The 18687-nt window shown below is 31.4% G+C and overlaps 2 protein-coding genes across 2 annotated transcripts; one reads left to right on the plus strand and one right to left on the minus strand.

The window, feature by feature from the left end:
- Nucleotides 1-2931: 2931 nt before the first annotated feature.
- Nucleotides 2932-6171, minus strand: LOC146948796 (uncharacterized). The gene is made up of 5 exons (XM_085744996.1): nt 5425-6171; nt 5075-5132; nt 4614-4697; nt 4380-4515; nt 2932-3407 (listed from the first exon to the last, which is right to left on the minus strand). Exons 1-5 carry the CDS (start codon nt 6053-6055, stop codon nt 3144-3146), a joined length of 1173 nt encoding a protein of 390 aa, XP_085601122.1. The 5' UTR covers nt 6056-6171; the 3' UTR covers nt 2932-3143.
- A 3895-nt stretch (nt 6172-10066) lies between these two features.
- On the plus strand, nt 10067-11694 carry LOC146948797 (uncharacterized). Its single transcript, XM_085748431.1, has 2 exons — nt 10067-11278; nt 11336-11694. Exons 1-2 carry the CDS (start codon nt 10762-10764, stop codon nt 11692-11694), a joined length of 876 nt encoding a protein of 291 aa, XP_085604557.1. The 5' UTR covers nt 10067-10761.
- The last annotated feature ends 6993 nt before the right edge of the window (nt 11695-18687 follow it).

An 18687-nucleotide genomic window follows, 5' to 3' on the forward strand; every position in this document is an offset into this window, starting at 1 on the left:
AGGACCAAAGTGATACTTTAAATTTAGTTAAAAGACCTAAACAGACCTTTTATTACTTATGAGACCAAACCAATACTTGAAATTAAGTTAAGGGACCAATTGAGCATTTAAGCCTAATTAATATTATATCAAAGACCAATCCAAACTAAAATTAACCCTGTTTTATATCCCTAACAAATTGGCAAGTGCTTCTACACGAAGACGGGGAATTCATGGGATGTGGGAGCTTTATATCGGGTATATATGTTGATCAAAGTTGCGAAATTTTAGCATTCATGTTTCCTTCAAAACAAAGAATATTCCTTAATATGATATTTTTTGTTTTTGTTTTCTTGTAGTAGACTAGTAGCATTATTATTATTATTATTATTATTATTATTATTATTATTATTATTATTATTATTATTATTATTATTATTATTATCATCATCATCATCATCATCATCATCATCATCATCATCATCATCAAGGGGAAAATAACGGTTAGTAGCCTAGTAGCATCCTAATTCCAATATGAAAGTACTTTATTTATTTACAATTACTTAACCTAAATGTTAGAAAATGTAAGAAAAACAATCAAGTTGATGAATGACCAATGATGCTTCTGAGAAGTACAAAGAACGAGAAGCTTAAGCTTATTGCGGATTCATAATATTATACCATCAGTCTAAAAATGAATTAAATATTTTGGACACTATAGGGAGCTAAAGTATGTAGGCATTTGGATTGACAAAAGTAACATGTATTATTTTTCTTCCTTTTTGGGTGTTTGTTAGAGATTCCTTTAGAAAGACTTGAATTAAAACGGTCTGCTATAAGATAATATAATTCATTATGAAACATGTTAGATTCATGTAACTAACTCTACTCGAAGAGAATTAGAAAAAAGCACTTTGGTTGTTATATATACATGTGTTTATATATATATATGTTTAAACCTGTGGTTGCACCAATAGTCGTGATTAGATTTATTTTTAACAATGATTGGAATCTTTGATGATATTACACAAAATTGTGATTAAATGCTTCAGTTAATAAGGTCCCAATCGCAGTTATAGAAAACATAAAAATATTGATGTTGTTATCTTGTACTACTATAAAAGAGGACAAAAGTCTAATATAGGAAAGCAAAAACTAGGGAATTAAACTAACATTCTTAGACATATAAACTTTAAAAATATAAAAAAACCGAGGCTTTTTAGCTTGTGACGAGGAGTTTCCAAATCATTCATAGTCATAGAATTTAGAGAAAAACCAAAATTAGCTAGCCAATCTCTACACCAGTAACCCTACTGCGTAATATGAATAAGTTGAAATGATCAATTTAAAGGTACATGAGATTTTTGATTCGACTAACCACATTAGGAATACCGCAATTAGAAGAACTATTGTTAGTAATCATATCAAACACTTTCTAGTCACTTATACACTCATCATCATATCATATATGGAAAGAAGAGTTAACTATCTATTTGTTTGCATTAAGTACTGTAATATGAAATTAATTAATTGCTACAAAGTTAATCATGGATCAATAAGTTGTTGATACCTTGTAACAAGGTGAGACTTTCACAATGTTTAGTAGAATCTTGTTGTTTTTAAAGGTTTTGGTATAGTCAACTACCTCAAATTAATGGTCCATTCATTTGTTACTTTTTTGTCCCGGAAATTTGTTAGGGAAGCCACTTATATAAATTCTCTTGCATTTGCAAGTAGTCCCACTATTAAATGCTACTACAAGAATAGTTATAGCCATTAATTTTAAGTTTTAAGTATATTCAATGTTTGAAGTAACCAATTAGAAGTAAGAAAGTAAAGGGAGCACATGGGAGAAGATATATATTCTTATCTTATCTAGTTATATCATTTTGAAAAAGTATATAATACATAACCCTATAATATTAGTAATCAAATAGTACATGAGCACATGACAATTGAATTGAAGGCCACTCAAAACATCCACACCAACTCGAAGATATATTGGAAAAGGGCATAATATCATATTAAGAGAATACACCCTCCGGTCACTAATATAAGCAAAAGTTTGATTTCTAGATTCATTCATTAAATGATGTATGTAGTCTATAATAAAGACTACATGCATCATTTAATGAATGAATCTAAAAATCAAACTTTTGCTTATATTAGTGACCGGAGGGTGTACAATAAAGATGAAATAACAACTTCATAAACAAAGCAAAGAGAAAGAAAATAGAGTTTGTTAAGGTGGTCCCTACACACTCTTCAACAAGTATCCCACACAGGCTGTTAAAGGGAACCAAATAATGCAAAGTCCTTGTAGGTCACATGGTCTCTCTACAAAGTAAACTGACATTACACATGCCCTTGCCTCCTATTTGCACATGCACATGCACATGCTGACTGTTCCCTAACACTCCCACCACTTCTTAACGGATTCCCCTGTTGAAAAAGCACGCTTCTACACGTTGTAAATGATCTCGACCGTTAAATCTGATGTCAGATCGCTCAAACTAGTTTTAAATAATCTTGGTTGTTAATTTTAAGTTCAAGCGGTTGAAATTGAAAACTGTACACCCTCCGGTCACTATTATAAGCAAAAAACTACATTTTAGATTCATTCATTAAATGATGTATGTGGTCTTTATTATAAACCACATACATCATTTAATGAATGAATCTAAAAAGTAGTTTTTTGCTTATAATAATGACCGGAGGGTGTATGACGCAACTATTATACTAATTTTGCTTCCTTTAATAAATGATCTTGATCTTGAGCTGGAGATAAAACGACTCAAATTGAAGAACATAACAAGATCAACTTTAAATGATCACGGACAGTTGAGACTAAAACCTGCTTGAGCTTGACGCAGTTAATGCACCAAATCTATTTCTCTTAATAACACCATTAGTAACATTTTTCTTGTTATTGAACTAAGCAAAATAAAAAGCTTTAGCACACTCAAACTTATCATTAAAAATTCTCACAACATCTCACAAATCAGAAAGAAGAAAAAAACTTTTAAGCCTATCTAATACTATACACAACAATGAACTCCAAGTAAACTATAGTCAGCATATTAGTTATATTACATATGCTTTTAAGCATAGATAATAATAACTTTCAATTTATGTCTTGAGAACTTGTAGGGTCAATTAATCTCTTATATGGCTGCCAATAATGTGCATTGCAAGTGCCTGTGGCAAGTGATTAAGTGGTCATTTGTTAGGCCAGCTGCCTGCATAAATGAATGAACCACTGTTGGACCAACATATCTAAACCCTCTCTTAATCATGTCTTTGCTTATGCTCTCTGATTTTGATGTCTTCACTGGAATCTTGTGACCAAATTTGTATTGATTTGAGATTGGTTTATGATTCACAAACCCCCAAATGTATTTGTCAAATGAACCAAAGCCTTTCTTAACCTGTAATGGCATAATTTCAAAGTAAGTATTAGTAAATACTTTATGACCATTCAAAACAATTTTTTAAGAAAAAATTGTTTTTATCTCGTTTCATAAACACCTGCGTTATTCGTAAGGATAGCCTGTATCAACACTCACTGGCTAATGTTGTGTCAATTAGAGCATTGATAAGTCAGGATAATGGCGTCACAACTGTGACATGTATAACCTTTGTCTTTGTATATAAGCCTTTGATCAATTGTAAATAAGCCTTTGATCAATTGTAAATACATTTGAGAATAATAATAGATTTTATTACTATCTTTAAATTGTATTTACAATGACTCAAATGATTTATATACAAAGTAAAGGATAAACAAGGCAGCTGTCGTAACAATATTATACCGACTCATCGATGCTTTAACCGACTAAATACGTTGAATAGTGAGTGTTGATAGCTTATGGCAACTTATCTACATAAGTTTTAGGATAGTCTTATTTACATGAGTTCTAGGATAGTTAATGAAAATAACTAATATGAAAACAATTTGAATTTATTTTATCTTTTACTATATAAATAGCTTATAGACAAACACTTATATAATAAGCGTTTAAGTGCTATAAGCGTTCCATTCAGCTGTTTATCAAGATAGGAGCCTTGTGTTAAAATTAACTGCAACATACTGTCAAACAAAAGTTACAAAAAAATCTGTAATATGTGACAGCATTGATAAGGTTTAAAATTTAGCATTGATCAATCAACTCATGTGGGGACAGAAACAGAAACTTATAAGCTATTGGAACTAACTTGTCTGCAGCCTTTTTTGGCAACGAGTGAATTAAAAATTAAAATAATAAGAAGTGGAAAAAAACAATTAATTATTCTGTTCTTTTCTACTAGAAGTTCTCTCAAGCTATTGTTTTTTGAGAACATGATATGAAAAGAATAGAGATCAAGCAGAAGAGAATGATGAAAAGCGCACTTTTTTTTACCTGTAAAATTTGGTTAGCATTATCAACAACTCCTCTAACTTTGCTTATTTCAATGCCATATTCTGAACTAATAGACATCATTTGCTTATCAGTCAAATTGGCCACAATTTCTGCATCAAATTCTGAAAATGCAGCCCTGTACATAAATTTAAAATTAGTACTTCCCTAGAGCAAAAAAATTTATGTATGTGCATATGCAATTAAGTATATGAATGAATTTTATCAGAATCAAACCTGAAGTCTAGGCGTTTCTTCAAGGTGGAGGTCCAATCAGATCCAACTTGAGCACCACTTAAAATTAGAAGTTCAAATAACATCCTGAATATGGACACAACATCATATAGTTTTTGTCAGTCTTCATCAGTTGTCTTAGAAAATTATTTATGTTTTCTACAATTAGTTTATGTGTGTTTATGGAGGATTGACACTTCACATTAAAGACATTTATGTTTCTAACACGTATCAGTATTCGACATCGATATTTGAGATTGAAGACATGTCCGATATTTGACACATCTCAATATCCAACACAAAGATGACACCAATACATGTAATTACATTTAATTATTCTATTTTCTCAAAATATTACTGGTGTGAATATGTTAGTGTTGTGTCTGATGTATGTGCATGTGCCGGTGCTTCATAGTTGTGTCCTTCATAGTTGTGTGTAACATAGAGAGAGAAGTAGGGCTTACTTGTCATCATGAACTGGAACTCCCCATTCTTCATCATGATAAGCAATATAGATAGGATCTATTCATCAAAAGAGACATTGAGATTAAAATTTTGATTCAAGCTAAAGCAAAATTGCACTTAGTATCAAAAAAGATATATATGAATTTGTATTTTTTTTAACACTATATCAATTTGTATTAAAAAAATAAAATGAGTTTAATTTTGATACACTGTCAACATAAATTTTTTACATCGATAATAAATCACAACTAATCACATGTGTGACTTTATAATTAGGTATGTATGACTAAATCAAACATTTTTAATGACTAAATGGTTACAATGGATTCAAAGTATAGAAAATATTAACCTGAATTGGCTGTGATGAAGCTGCATCTCTTCTCCTCTTGATTAGTAGTCTTTGAATCAAGAGCACTTGAAGGATCAATAGGAAAAACTCTTTCAAATTTAGCAGACTTTGATCTTCCATAATGAGCAATCTTCATTTTCCTTTGTGCTTGTTGAAGTGCCACTTGTTCCCTTCTAACAGCAGCTATGCTTCCTGGTGAATCAGTGATCAAAGAAGAAGAATAACTCAATGAAGCTTCAATACCAAAAGACCCTTCTTTGAAACTCTTTGACTTTTTCCTCTCCAAAGTTGGAGTTTTCATTATGTTTTTTGGTATTGAAATCTTTTCACAGCTCAAATTAAGTCCATTATTGTCATTTCCTCTCTTTATAGCTAATGGTCTAGTACTAGTAGGTGACTTTGGTTTTGGAGAAATTGGTGGTGTCAATGAAGAAGTAGTAGTAGTCTTGTTTGGAAGTGGTAATGGAGAAAGTGATTTTGGTGTTGATTTCTTAATTGAGTTTCTTCTTTCAAGATTTGGAACATGGTTGCATGTTGGTTGAAGTACTGGCCTTCCATTGATTCTAGCAACATGTGGTGTTGTGGAAGATTCTATGCCTACAGTTACTTCTTTAGCCTTGGAGCTACACATGTTTTGTGTTTATGTGTTGTTATTAATTGAAAAGTGTATGAGATTTTTTGAGGAGTAATAGTGTTAAGATTGCAATGAAAAGAGAGAGGAAAATGAGGGAAATGTTGTGAGGGATTGGAGGGAGAGGGAGGAGGGGATTTGAGGGTTTTATAAAATGTGGGGAAGGTAGGGACAGGTAAGAGGGGAAGTTGTAACATGGGAAGGTGGGGATCTGCCATACAACTTCTTGTGAAGGGCATTACTTTTTGCAAACTAAACCACGAGGGGTGATTCTGATTTTGGACACTTGGCAATGTACCAAAGGTGATGAATGTTATTAAATGTTAATTAATGTGTAATTTACACTTGGCAATGTTAATTAATGTATAATTTAATGGGAATCAATGATTTAGAAATTGACTTCGAAGTAAGTAAAGTTTAGTCGATGATTAATGTTTATGATAAAGTTCGAACTTGTGTACTTTTAATCAATTCGACTTTCATTGAATTAACTATCTGTGTTTAATCACTTTGTTGTTTATGAATGTATAATGACTTTTGATATTAAATTTAGGTCAAATACCTCTTTTGATTCTTTAAGTTTGACAAAAATACCGAATTAATCCTTTCAATTTTTTCAGCTTCAAACAAGTCCTTTAAGTTTTTTAAAGTTTCAAATAGATATTTAAGTTGTTAATTTTAAGTTTTAAATATGTTCTTAAAAAAGTAACAATATATTAAATTAACAACTTAAATGATCTATTTAAAATTTAAAAAACTTAAAGGACTAATCCAGTATTTTTGTTAAACTTAAAGGACCAAAAAGTATTTAGCCTTAAATTATTATGAGGTTTTAATTATTAGGGGAGAATCAAGGAAGCTTGAAGGATGATTCGTTGGGTGAGATATTGTGCCATAAATCATGTTTTTCTTGCATTTAACTTTTTCTATTTTGTGTATGTAGTAGATATGGCTTCTCAAGGTTATTTTTGTGTGTGCTGGAGTGATGGAGAAGAAAGGTGAAAAATGTGAGGAGAAAGATCAATCATTGGGTCCATTCCTTTTATTATCTGTATGGAATCTCATTCTCTTTTTCTTTCTACCCATATTTATGTATGCATGAGAGTGTGCAAGCATATGGAGGGTAGAAAAAGCACATGAGATCCTTTATGTGCACTATTACACATTGTTGAGCACTGACAACAAAGTATGGTGGTTCTTGGGATTGAAATGGTGGTTTGTAACTTTAACTCATATATGCCGTTGAATTTTACTACAACAGGGAAAAAAATTACCACATCAAATCAATATTACTCTTGTCTTTGTCCCAAGTCTTCAAATGACTCACTAATAATGAGGAGACTGCTTGAAGTCTTGATTTAGATTTTTGAATCCCTTTTAGGTTGATCATACAAGAGCTAAGGTCTAAGCTTCTATTTGGATCCGCGATCGATGACCATTTATCCCATTCTTGCGGTTGTTTAATGCAATTTTCACCGTGAAAACTGAAAGCTCCAATTCGTAGATTCAATCCTCACTTCAGCTTCACCAATTGCGTACGTCCCGGCTCCAAACTAAGGCGAAATGCACGTATACTTGGTGATGATTTTGCGAGAATTACGGAGAACTACCGTGATTTAAACAAAAGCTACACTTTAAAAATTCAAGTAAATCAGATTGTCATCGCGATTTTACTAAAATGATTTTCAATTCAAACATGCAATTTGGAACTTTTAATTAATTAGTGACCTCAAACTATATGCACTAAAAACAAAAAGGGGAATAGAGCCTAGGACATCTACCATAATAGTCTTGCAGTCTCTACTGCACTGAAAATAAAAGAGGTTTAGATCATGTGAGACTTTTTTTGTAGTATTGTTATGAAACTTTTAAAAAAGATATTTTCTCTTTTTTTTGTTTTTGTTCTTATATATATTTTTGTTCTATTTTCTGTAGTATTGCTTCTAGTCCTTTTAAACAAAGTTTCATATGTTTTTCTTGAGTGGTCCTCCTGACTCATAATGAGAGATATGATATTGAGAGTTGATATAAAGAATTTTGGATTACAGGTTGGCTGATTTACTTCTTCATTTGAATACAAAACTTGTTCATGCCTAGCTAGAAGAGTAGGGAATCATAGGTAGATCATCATTTACAATCTTGGATATATGATCTTTATCTTACCAAATCAAGATATCTTGAATTTGCAGCTCCCCCAAACTGAAGATTTTCATGTTTATTAAAAGCAAGCAATAAAAATTAAGCATATGTCATTTTTAAAATAAAATAAGATGTATCAAAAGCTGATAATAAAAAGGACCAGTTAAGTGGAAATAAGATACAATTGTGAAATCGAAATTTTCTTTGTTAACTAGGAAAATATGTTTTAATTCCAAAGTTTTAGAGCCCTTTTTCATCTTGAATGGATCTTTTCAACTCAACTAGGAAAAAAGATCTGGTTAAATTTTTATATGTTAACTTGAGATTTTTTTTTTATATGAATCACCAATTGAGTCTATAAAATATAGATGTTCAACAATTTTTTATCCAAAATTATCAAATTCTTTGTAATTTTTAAAATCTAAAATTCCCACACATTAGTCTTTTTCATATGCAATTTAATTATTGGAATTGTTGTGAATATGGAAGAATACCATGGATTTTTTATTTTATTAATCATTTTAGAATTCCAATTCCAATTCCAATTCTTTACTCGTGTAAACAAAAAAAAAAAAAATCAATAATTTCAAGTACTAAATTCTATCTAAAACCATATAAGGATCGGTCTTGTGGTGAAAAATTCAATAATTTCAAATGCTAAAAAATCAATAATTTCAAATACTAAAAAATCAATTCTTTATTATGAGGTTTTAATTATTTGAGTCTAACGGCGAAACTCACATGCTAAATATAAAAAATGAAAAATTACGAGTTCAAACTCACGTTCTAGTATATCAAATATTCTTTTAATTTTTTTTATCATCTGAGTTATACTTGCCTACCCCTGTCTCTATAATTGTAAACAATAAAATAGATTTTTAATACTTGCCGACCTCTATCTCTACAATTTTAAACAATAAAATAGATTTTTAATTTTAATCTACAATAATATAATTCGATAGAAGTTAGCAAACCATAATATCAGTTACTTGAAAGCAAAGGGATAAACTGACAAGAAAGTCAATGTTTGGTATTAGTGACTTGTTTAATGGAGAAAATCAAAATATGGATTTCGTCCTTCCTTTTCTTTTCGACAGATCCATTGTCCAATTGGTACAGATTCCAATACACCCTACAAATTTTTTACTTCCATAAACATCTTGCATTATTTTTAAACTCAGATTCCAGTTTGATTTGAGGTTCACTTACCATAAAGCATAGTATTTTAAAACAATATTTGGCACTGAAAAATGAGTATCAACTGATTAAGAAGGAAAATATTTGGCAAACTTTAATCAGTTCAGATTCATCGTACACTTCTCATATTAAATATGAATTAAGGTCAGTGTCTATGTGGATTATACTTGTTACAAATCACATGATCTAAGATATGAAAATTCATCTCATATGAGAAATAAGCTTCAGAGCTTGATAGAAAGGAATTATCCTAAAAATTCATATTGAAGTACTCTAACTCATAACATTGCAACGAAATTACATTAGACACTTTGAAGACATAAAAGAGAACTACTCTATCCCATCTTAAAATGCATGATATATCTACCCTCCATTTTAATAAACCAAAACTAAGACAACTGTTTAACACGGTCCAGATCCACGACTTCTAACATACTTTGATTTTAGCAGCAACTATCTCAGATTTTTAAACTAGATTGTTGCTTTAATTGATGAAATATTTCAGTCACTTTTAGCAATTTCTAATACCAATCTTATGTAATTTTTTTTGGTTTGGTAGCATAGTGGCTAAAGCTCACACAATTAAACGTGGAGAAGTGGGTGTGCGGCGTTCGAACCCCCGCACTGCATACATTACGGAATGTCCATGCCAATTGAGTTAAGCTTCAAGCGAAATCTTATGTGATTTTTCTATCTATACATTAGAAAAAAACACAAGTTGAAATTTTTAAAAAAAATTTAGATTACGCTCTGCTAGGGTTTTCCCTAGCATGAGCGCCGTTTCGACAATGTTTTGATTGCAGCCAGCGATAATACTTGCAAGTTCATCCTTTCAATAAGTCACGTCATACACAGCAGCAAGTCCTCACGTTATTATTCAATTTGGGGGTTTGGTGTTGCATTTGGCAAGGAAGAAAAGCCAATGATTGGTGTTTCCCACTTTGGTGGTTTTGTTTCACACTCCAAAGCCACTCACTACACGTGTTTGTGTTTTTGCCTCAATCAAAATTCAATTGTGGAGCTTTTTGATCGGTGTTGATTTCTCATTCTGATGTGATCACTTTCAGTGCTGCTATTACGCTGACCTCCGTTCAATTTCCTACTGACATCTATTTCTTCTTTCTGATTTTGATTCAGTTGCTACCATGCCTTTCGACTGGCAGGCTGAGCTTTCTTCCACAACGGCCCTCTCTCCGGCTGTAAGGGTGCGCCCTCCTCCCAATCCAATTTCAACGACCTCGGTTTCCTTTGCCCAGGTGTGACGGCATCGCAAAATGTTTCCTCTAATGATAATTTGCCTCAACCGTCCATTAGAGGGGTGATGGTAACTTGGTAAGCATTAAAATATCGTAGGACTGTATGAAAAAGGAATGGCAGTTTGCAAGCGACACCTGTGCGGACGACTGGTTCTGAACAAGAGCGATAAACCTTACACGACAAATGGCATTCAGCTGAAACTCCATAAGCAATGGAAGACAACATGGACCTGGAACATGTTGTCGGTAGGGAGGGGATACTATGAATTTTCTTCTGCCTCTGAGACTGATTTAAGATCTGTTTGGGCGGTGGGAACGGTGAATTTGAAACCGGGTGTATTACGTCTGTTTGAATGGACCAATGATTTTAATATGCACACTCAACGTAATACTCATGCTCAAGTGTGGATTCGATTGTTGGAACCATCTCAGGAGTATTGGATGGAAAGGACACTCCGTGAAATCACTAGTGTTGTAGGCACCCCACTTCTTATTAATAATGCGACGTCCAAACACATTTTTGGTCATTATGCAAGAGTATTGGTGGACATGGATTTTTCTCGCAAACTTTTCAATGAAATTGTGGTGGAAAGGGAGGGTTATGCTTTTACTGTGGAGGTGGATTATGAGTGTTTGCCGAATTTTTGCATGCATTGTCAAAACATAGGTCATGATGTTACAACTTGTAGGTGGTTATATCCCCGGAAGGACAACAACACAGCTAAGGAAAAGGTTGTCCAGGGAAAGAAAAAAATTTCTTCCAAGAGGCTCGAGTGGGTACCTCTTAAAGATAATTCTTTAGGTATCGGTTCCTCTGCAGCCTTTCAAGATCCGCAGCAAAACCCGACACCAGTATCTCCGCAGCCGCAACAACAAGCATTTGACAAGGCAGTACCCGTGCAAAACAATCACACAATCGTGGCTTCAACTTCATCTGAATTGGAGGCCACTCCGCAAGAACATGATGCTGTAATTCATACTAATGTAGAGGGAGCATTGCGCAACATAATTCCATGCCAGCAGAAACATCTTCAGAAACTTAGGTAATCTGTTTGGTTGATGTACCTAATAATTATTTCAATATGCAACTCATTAATGTTACAGATGAAGTGGTTCGAAATGACCTTGGGGATGAGAAGGAACCTATTTTATCCCCCGTCACATAAACAAATTTAGATATCAGTAGTATTGTTGTTGTGCCTGACGCAACTGTTGATCCTACGTTACAGACATAAATGGATTTTATGAAGACTCGGTTGACCAAGGCTACTGAGAATGAAATGGCTTTTTCGCCGGCTATATCAAAGTCACAGAGGAAGAAAGCGAACAAGGTTGCTTATCAAACCCGTTCCCAGGGTCCTCCTCCGCCTTCTCAATGAATATTATTTTTTAGAATATTTAGGGAATTGACAATAATGATTACCGAGTTGCTTTTTGAGATATGAGCCATTTGAATAAACCTTCGTTGATTTTTATTGTTGAACCGATGGTGGCGCACGACGCAATTCCTAATTGGTTTTGGAGAAATATTAAGTGCTTGGTGTTGGAGCAAGTATGCAAGGGTACTAAAATTTATAATGTCGGTATTCTTCGGAACCGGTGGCATAATTGCTTGCAACATGGTCTGATGGTGATTTGTTCTCATATTTTTCGGGAAGGAGTGCCGACACACTAGCTTCTTTGGGTCATGCGTTAACTGACACTACTTGGTGCACCACTATGCCTTGTTTGGTGGCGGATTTTGCTAGGGACATAAATGGTTTGCCTAACTACCGTTTTTCTTAGCCATTTCTGATCCTTTATTTTTCTTTCGAGGGTTTTGGCCTAGTCCCCCCTCTTGTACATACTTTTTTTTTTAGTAATATTACGTATTGGGAAGGGGGTTTCTATTGGATGCCAACCTAGTTGGGATGCTTCAGAGACTTCCCCCGATGCCTAACCTTTCTCTTAGGCTTATAAAAAAAAAAAACCAATCTTATGTAAGCAACAAGGAATATATAGGTCTTTAGTGACATTGTAGCAGGCTAGTAGCTTTTTAATGGCTTGAAGAATGAAGAGCAGGCTTTGAGGAAACTTACAATGGTGCTATGGTTCAAGAAAAAACTTCATTGAAGAAAACCACTTTTATTTTTATATTTTTTTTAACTTTTCAGTTGAAAACCATCATGATTGTTAAAATAATTTGAGTTGTTATACTCTCTTTTATTCTTTGTTGTATCACTTTTTCCCTCCCTTTTTTTAGTAAGTTCCTTTTTTTTTTTTTTAGCATATCCTTCACACATCAACTTCATAATTTTTTTTATAAAAGATATGACCACAATAAATTAAACAAAATTGTGGAAACATAATTGCACCATAATATTTTGAGTGTGTTTCCTTTACTGTTCAGGGCTCCAGGCTATATATACAAGGTTTATGAAAACCATACATTTAAGTAAAACTTAGTTATTATTTCTTATTGAAATAAATGAATACAAATTTGTATAATGTTAAACATAATTCTCCAAAAATTAAGGATTCACCGCAAAAAATAAGTTTTAACCCATGAGACTCAACTACTATTTATGAGATTTATATCATTACAGATACTCATAAATATAATTTACAAAACAATTGTAAATTGAAAAAACCTTCAAACTGCTCTGAGTAGTTGCATCTTGTGCTTCCAAGTCTTGATCTTCTTTACCAGGCTCTGATTCTTTTTCTTTTGTTCTGCAATTTGTATTGCATTATTTTCTTCCCCGTCTTCTTGCATGCACTATTTTGTCATCCATTGGTGGAAGATGTTCGATAGGCTCAACTACATAAACGAGTTGGTTAAATTGATCAATTTGTTATTGAGAAACTTTTCGATGAAATTTCTAAAGAAAAAAGTCCTCAAAAACAACCAGCAAAATTTTAACACATCCTTTGACTATGTTTTCCATAAACTCAATTGATCACACATCTTTGTGTCTCAACCAATAAGACAAATATATAACTTTCCCTTTCAACATTAACGTCATTTTGTATGTTTTATGAAGTCAACATCAACTAATTTATTTAAACAATGAGATAAAATATGTGAGGTTTTTCTATGCAAGTAAGATGCACATATTGATCCCTCCACCCTCGCCTTTTTCTTTCACCAATCACTTCGAATCACCCATGAATCTTTGAATCTTTAAAAAAGACTAGGTATATAACCTTGCACGAGTTTGATTATAATACTTTTTCTATAGTTGGGTTTGATTATAATACTTACTTGCAACATTTTTATAAATGAGAAAATAAAAATTGTCATAACTATATATTCATATAGTTAGAAGATTGATTATATTTTTATTTTTTTTGAAGGAAAGATTGATAATATTTTAAAATGCAGCAAAATGATTATTATGTTAATATTAATTTATATGAAAACAAGAGTGTTGTTTAAAAATAAAAGAATTTATATGAATTTATATCGTAGTTTTAATGACATATATGGTAGAATTTGTATATATATTTTCTTAGTTTGAAGACACTATCCTATTTTACCCTAATATTGCAAATATTTGTTTGTTGGGTTCACCATAGTGCAATAATAGATTGCTTTGGTTTTTATTTTTTAATTTTTTTTATATATTTGAATGCAATGCCTTGTGGCCTTTAAACTTCCTACCACTCTTCCCTTAAAAAAATACTATACATGGTTAGGTTCTTCCCTTAAAAAAAATTATTAGGTTCTTCTACCCAATATAATCACAATTATACATATAATCACAATTATTAGGTTCAATATATCCGCTATATATGATTAAAATTTGTCATGAATTAATGCGAATGAGTATTGGAATAGTTAAGGAATAGGAAAAGAAAGGTAGTTAAAGGTTTTTTTTTTTTTTTTTTACAACGTAAACATAGTTAAAAATTGGTGTGATAATTTTATATATATATATTTTGTAATTTTTTACTTTTTTTGGAGGTAACCAATTTGTATTAGTAATTTTTTGTGTTTGTTAATTTGTATACATATAGTTATACACGAATGGATCAGTTTTTTGTGGTATTAGTTGTATAATATAATTAGATATTGATATAGTAAATAGTTGCAAGGTTTTAAGAGAATGAGAGGACTCTTCATAGAGTACTATATATGCACAATCCAAACATAAGATTAATTCAAGCTCACTTTACAATATAAAAAAGATAAATAGATTGAACACTTAGATTTTTTTCATCAATTCATGTATTATTAGTATATGTGCAAATTTAGTGAAAAGTTAAGATAAACAAAATAAAACATGTATTCATATATAGTGTCTCTCTCTCTCTCTCTCTCTTTTTTTTTTTTTTTTTAAAGATTTTGAAAAAGATATATAGTCTCTCATGATGAGCACCTATTCATATATAGTCTTTTTTTTTTCTTTCAAAAAAAAAGAGCATAGTATTTTTTTAACGTAACTATAAGTGTAGTTTAGTATATATTTAAGATAAATAATTAAAAAAACTATTCTTATACAACCTTCATAATGGGCACCTATTCGTTTTTCATTGAAATATATAAATAGATTACTGGATGGTAAATAATAATTATGAATCTATATAGTTATTAAGAGAGTGGAAATTTTTCGATAGAGAATGAGGAATTGAAGCTCATATTCGCAAGTTTCTTAGAGAATGTGATGATGCCCCAAAACTAAAATGTATACTACAAACATGTAACACCTATGCATAAATTATGTATTTATACACACAATTCTAATGATTAAAATTTGTCATGAATTAATGTGAATGAGTATTTGAGTAGTTAAGAAATAGGAAAAGAAAGGTAGTTAAAGTTTTTTTTTTACAACATAAACATAGTTAAAAATTGGTGCGATAATTTTTTTTTTAATATATCTTGTAATCTTTTTTACTTTTTTTAGGGTGTATTTATTAGTATATCAAACCAATTTGTATTAGTATTTTTTTGTTGATAATTTGTATACATATAGTTATATATGAATGCATCATTTATTTGTGGTATTAATTGTATAATATAATTAGACATTAAATTGATATAGTAAATAGTTGTAAGGTTTTAAGAGAATGAGAGAACTCTTCATAGAGTACCATATATGCACAATCCAAACATAAAGTTAATTCAAGCTTACTTTACAATATAGAAAAGATAAATAGATAAATAAATTGAATGCTTAAATTTTTTTCCATCAATTCATGCCTTATTAGTAGGGTCATGCTAACCGGTGCCTCGGGACACTGATTAAGCATACCAAAAAAGTAAATTATTACCATAAAAAGAAATTGTTTTTGACTTTTTATAAATTAATTACACAATTTCAATGCAATAACTACTATATAATTTCCTTTTTAGTATGCTTAACGAATGCCCCGGGGACACCGGTTAACATTTCCCTTATTTTGGGTAGTATATGTGCAAATTTAGTGAAAAGTTAAGATAAATAATATAAAACATGTATTCATATATGATCTCTATTTTTTTTTTTAAGATTTTGAAAAGGATATATAGTCTCTCATGATGAGCACCTATTCATATATCATATTAATAATACAATATAGGAGTATAGTATTTTTTTAACATAACTATAAGTGTAGTTTAGTATATATTTAAGATAAAATAATTAAAAAAAAACTATTCATATACAACCTTCATAACGGGCACCTATTCATTTTTCATTGAAATATATAAATAGATCAGTGGATGGTAAAAAATAATTATGAATCTATCTATCTATCTATCTATCTATATATAGTTATTATTAAGATAGTGGAAATGTTTCAATAGAGAATGAGGAATTGAAGCTCATTTAGACATGCCACATCATCACAACTCTTGCATAAGAATATTAGCTCAAGTTTAGAATTCAAAGGTATATAGATAGATAGATAGATATATAGAAGATGGACTTGGATTTCCTGCTGTTATAGCAGGACGCTGTAACAGATCAGGACCGTCCAATTTGATTTAATTGTCAGGATCATAAAACTGCTTTGTAATCTAAACTATTCGATTTGATATCAATGGCTCTGATTGAGTACAGTGTGAAACTGCGTGCTTTATTACAACATCAAATCCAGATCCATAGAAGATAGATAGATATATACATGCACTTTTATTGAACATGTCCGCTAAACATAGCTTTGTATGCGAGATGCACTAAACGATGTTCTATATAATAAAAAAATCCGAGTGAAAACTTTTCCAACTTACAAAGAAGGGAGCCCCTAATATGGTCCCCAATTTTAAGAGTCCATCAATGATCCCCTTTAACTTACCTTCTACAACCGGTTAAAACAAAAAAATTGTTTCATGGTCTCACAGCAAAAAATTCTTCTTTAAAGTGAGTATGAGTTATTACTTTTATGTCCTTGAATATAAGTCTAAAATCTCGTTGATGTCCAGAACATTCCTTCTATATCTCTTCTTCACCTTCACTTGGGTATACAAAATCGAGTTTGAAGATATAGTGTAGATTGCAAAACTTGTTTTGCAATTTTTTCCATTGAATTAGGATCTGCGTTTGTGAATGGATCTGGAAACATAAGTGTAGAGAATGTCTATATTTATTTTTGAGAGAGAATGTGTATGTTTTGATAAACAATGATATTATGTTGTTAATCCTTCCTGGTCAGTCCACTATCAGGTTTCTAGTTTCATTTATTTTGAGAGGCTTAACAAAGAATCAAAATTTCAGTAGTCATTCAATTCCTCATGACAAGCCCAACGAATCATAACTACTTTTCTATGTAGAATGAGGTGAATAAACTTGTTGTGAAAAGAGAAACAAAAGATTGTGAATATTGAATATAATTGATTAAAGGATGATTGGTCTGAAAATTAAGATGATAACAATAGCTTGATAGTGTTTGCGAAGGAGAGGCAAGTCCAGAAAAAGTGTTACGAAGATACACAAACAGTTGGATCTGAGTTTTTTTTTTTTTTTTTTTTTTTTATATTGATGCAGTTGGATTATTCCTAATTTTACATATAGTAACTCATAAAATTGTACCCAAGAAGAAGAAGAAAACTCTCAGAAAAAAGTGACCGGCTGTAGTGGGTTCTTTGAAGAGGTTCACCAGTGGACCATTAAAATTGGGACCATATTAGGGGCTCCCTACAAAGAATGGCTGAAATATTCTAATCCATTATAACAAGTTCCTCCACTCTCAAAGTTGAAGCACACAAATCTTAAAAAAATTGACTAACTTTAGTCAATTGATTTATAACATGGTTTGAAAATGAATTAAAAATGAAAGGAAATAAGATTTCCATGAAAATCATGACTTTTCATCTAGTGTTGACGTCGACACACCTTACCAAGTTAGAAAATACATGTTTGACATCCTCAATCCTTTTGACTGATAAACAAATTTTGCTTCATAAGAACTTAGACCATAATTGACTACAGGTTTTCATAATTTTCCATTTCAAAGAGTTGATATCTCGAAGTTCAGTATTTTGCAATAGTGTCAGGTCCATTCTAGCCTTCTCATTATCTTATGTTTTACCAACGATGTTCATAATTGTGTTAAGTATATTGTCAAAAATAACGTGAATACCTTCTAAGTAAATTATTTTTCCAATAAGAAAGGTCCAAAAGATACTTTTTTTTGGCCAAGATGTGAACTACTAAAGAAATGTGTTTAAATATTTGTGACTTTCAAATTATTATACTTTTCGAGGACACTTCGAGTAAATTGCTCCTCGAAAATGTTTAATTTTTCAGAGGACTCAGTTTCTAAAAAAATCTGAATGGAAATCTTCCTTCAATAGGTCTCCTTATCTACCAAGAGTCACCGACTCTATTTTCCAAGAAAGCTTAGGTTTTTCAAACCCAATGGTCCTTAAACCCTAACTACCCTGACACTTTAGTTTACAAACTTCAGACCGCTTAATTCAAGTAATTTTCTTACCCCACCAAGACCAGCCTTACAAGAGCTCTCTTTATGATGATTGAACAATCAATTTTCATAACTTCACTATCATTTTTGAAAATAAAAATAGAAGACTGAAATACTACTTAGCTTTGATTTTAGAAAGACCAATTCAGCCTC

Source organism: Medicago sativa, chromosome 2 (genome assembly GCF_051527215.1).
Source record: "Medicago sativa cultivar Bolivia chromosome 2, Bolivia_mono, whole genome shotgun sequence".
Taxonomy (NCBI): Eukaryota; Viridiplantae; Streptophyta; class Magnoliopsida; order Fabales; family Fabaceae; genus Medicago; species Medicago sativa.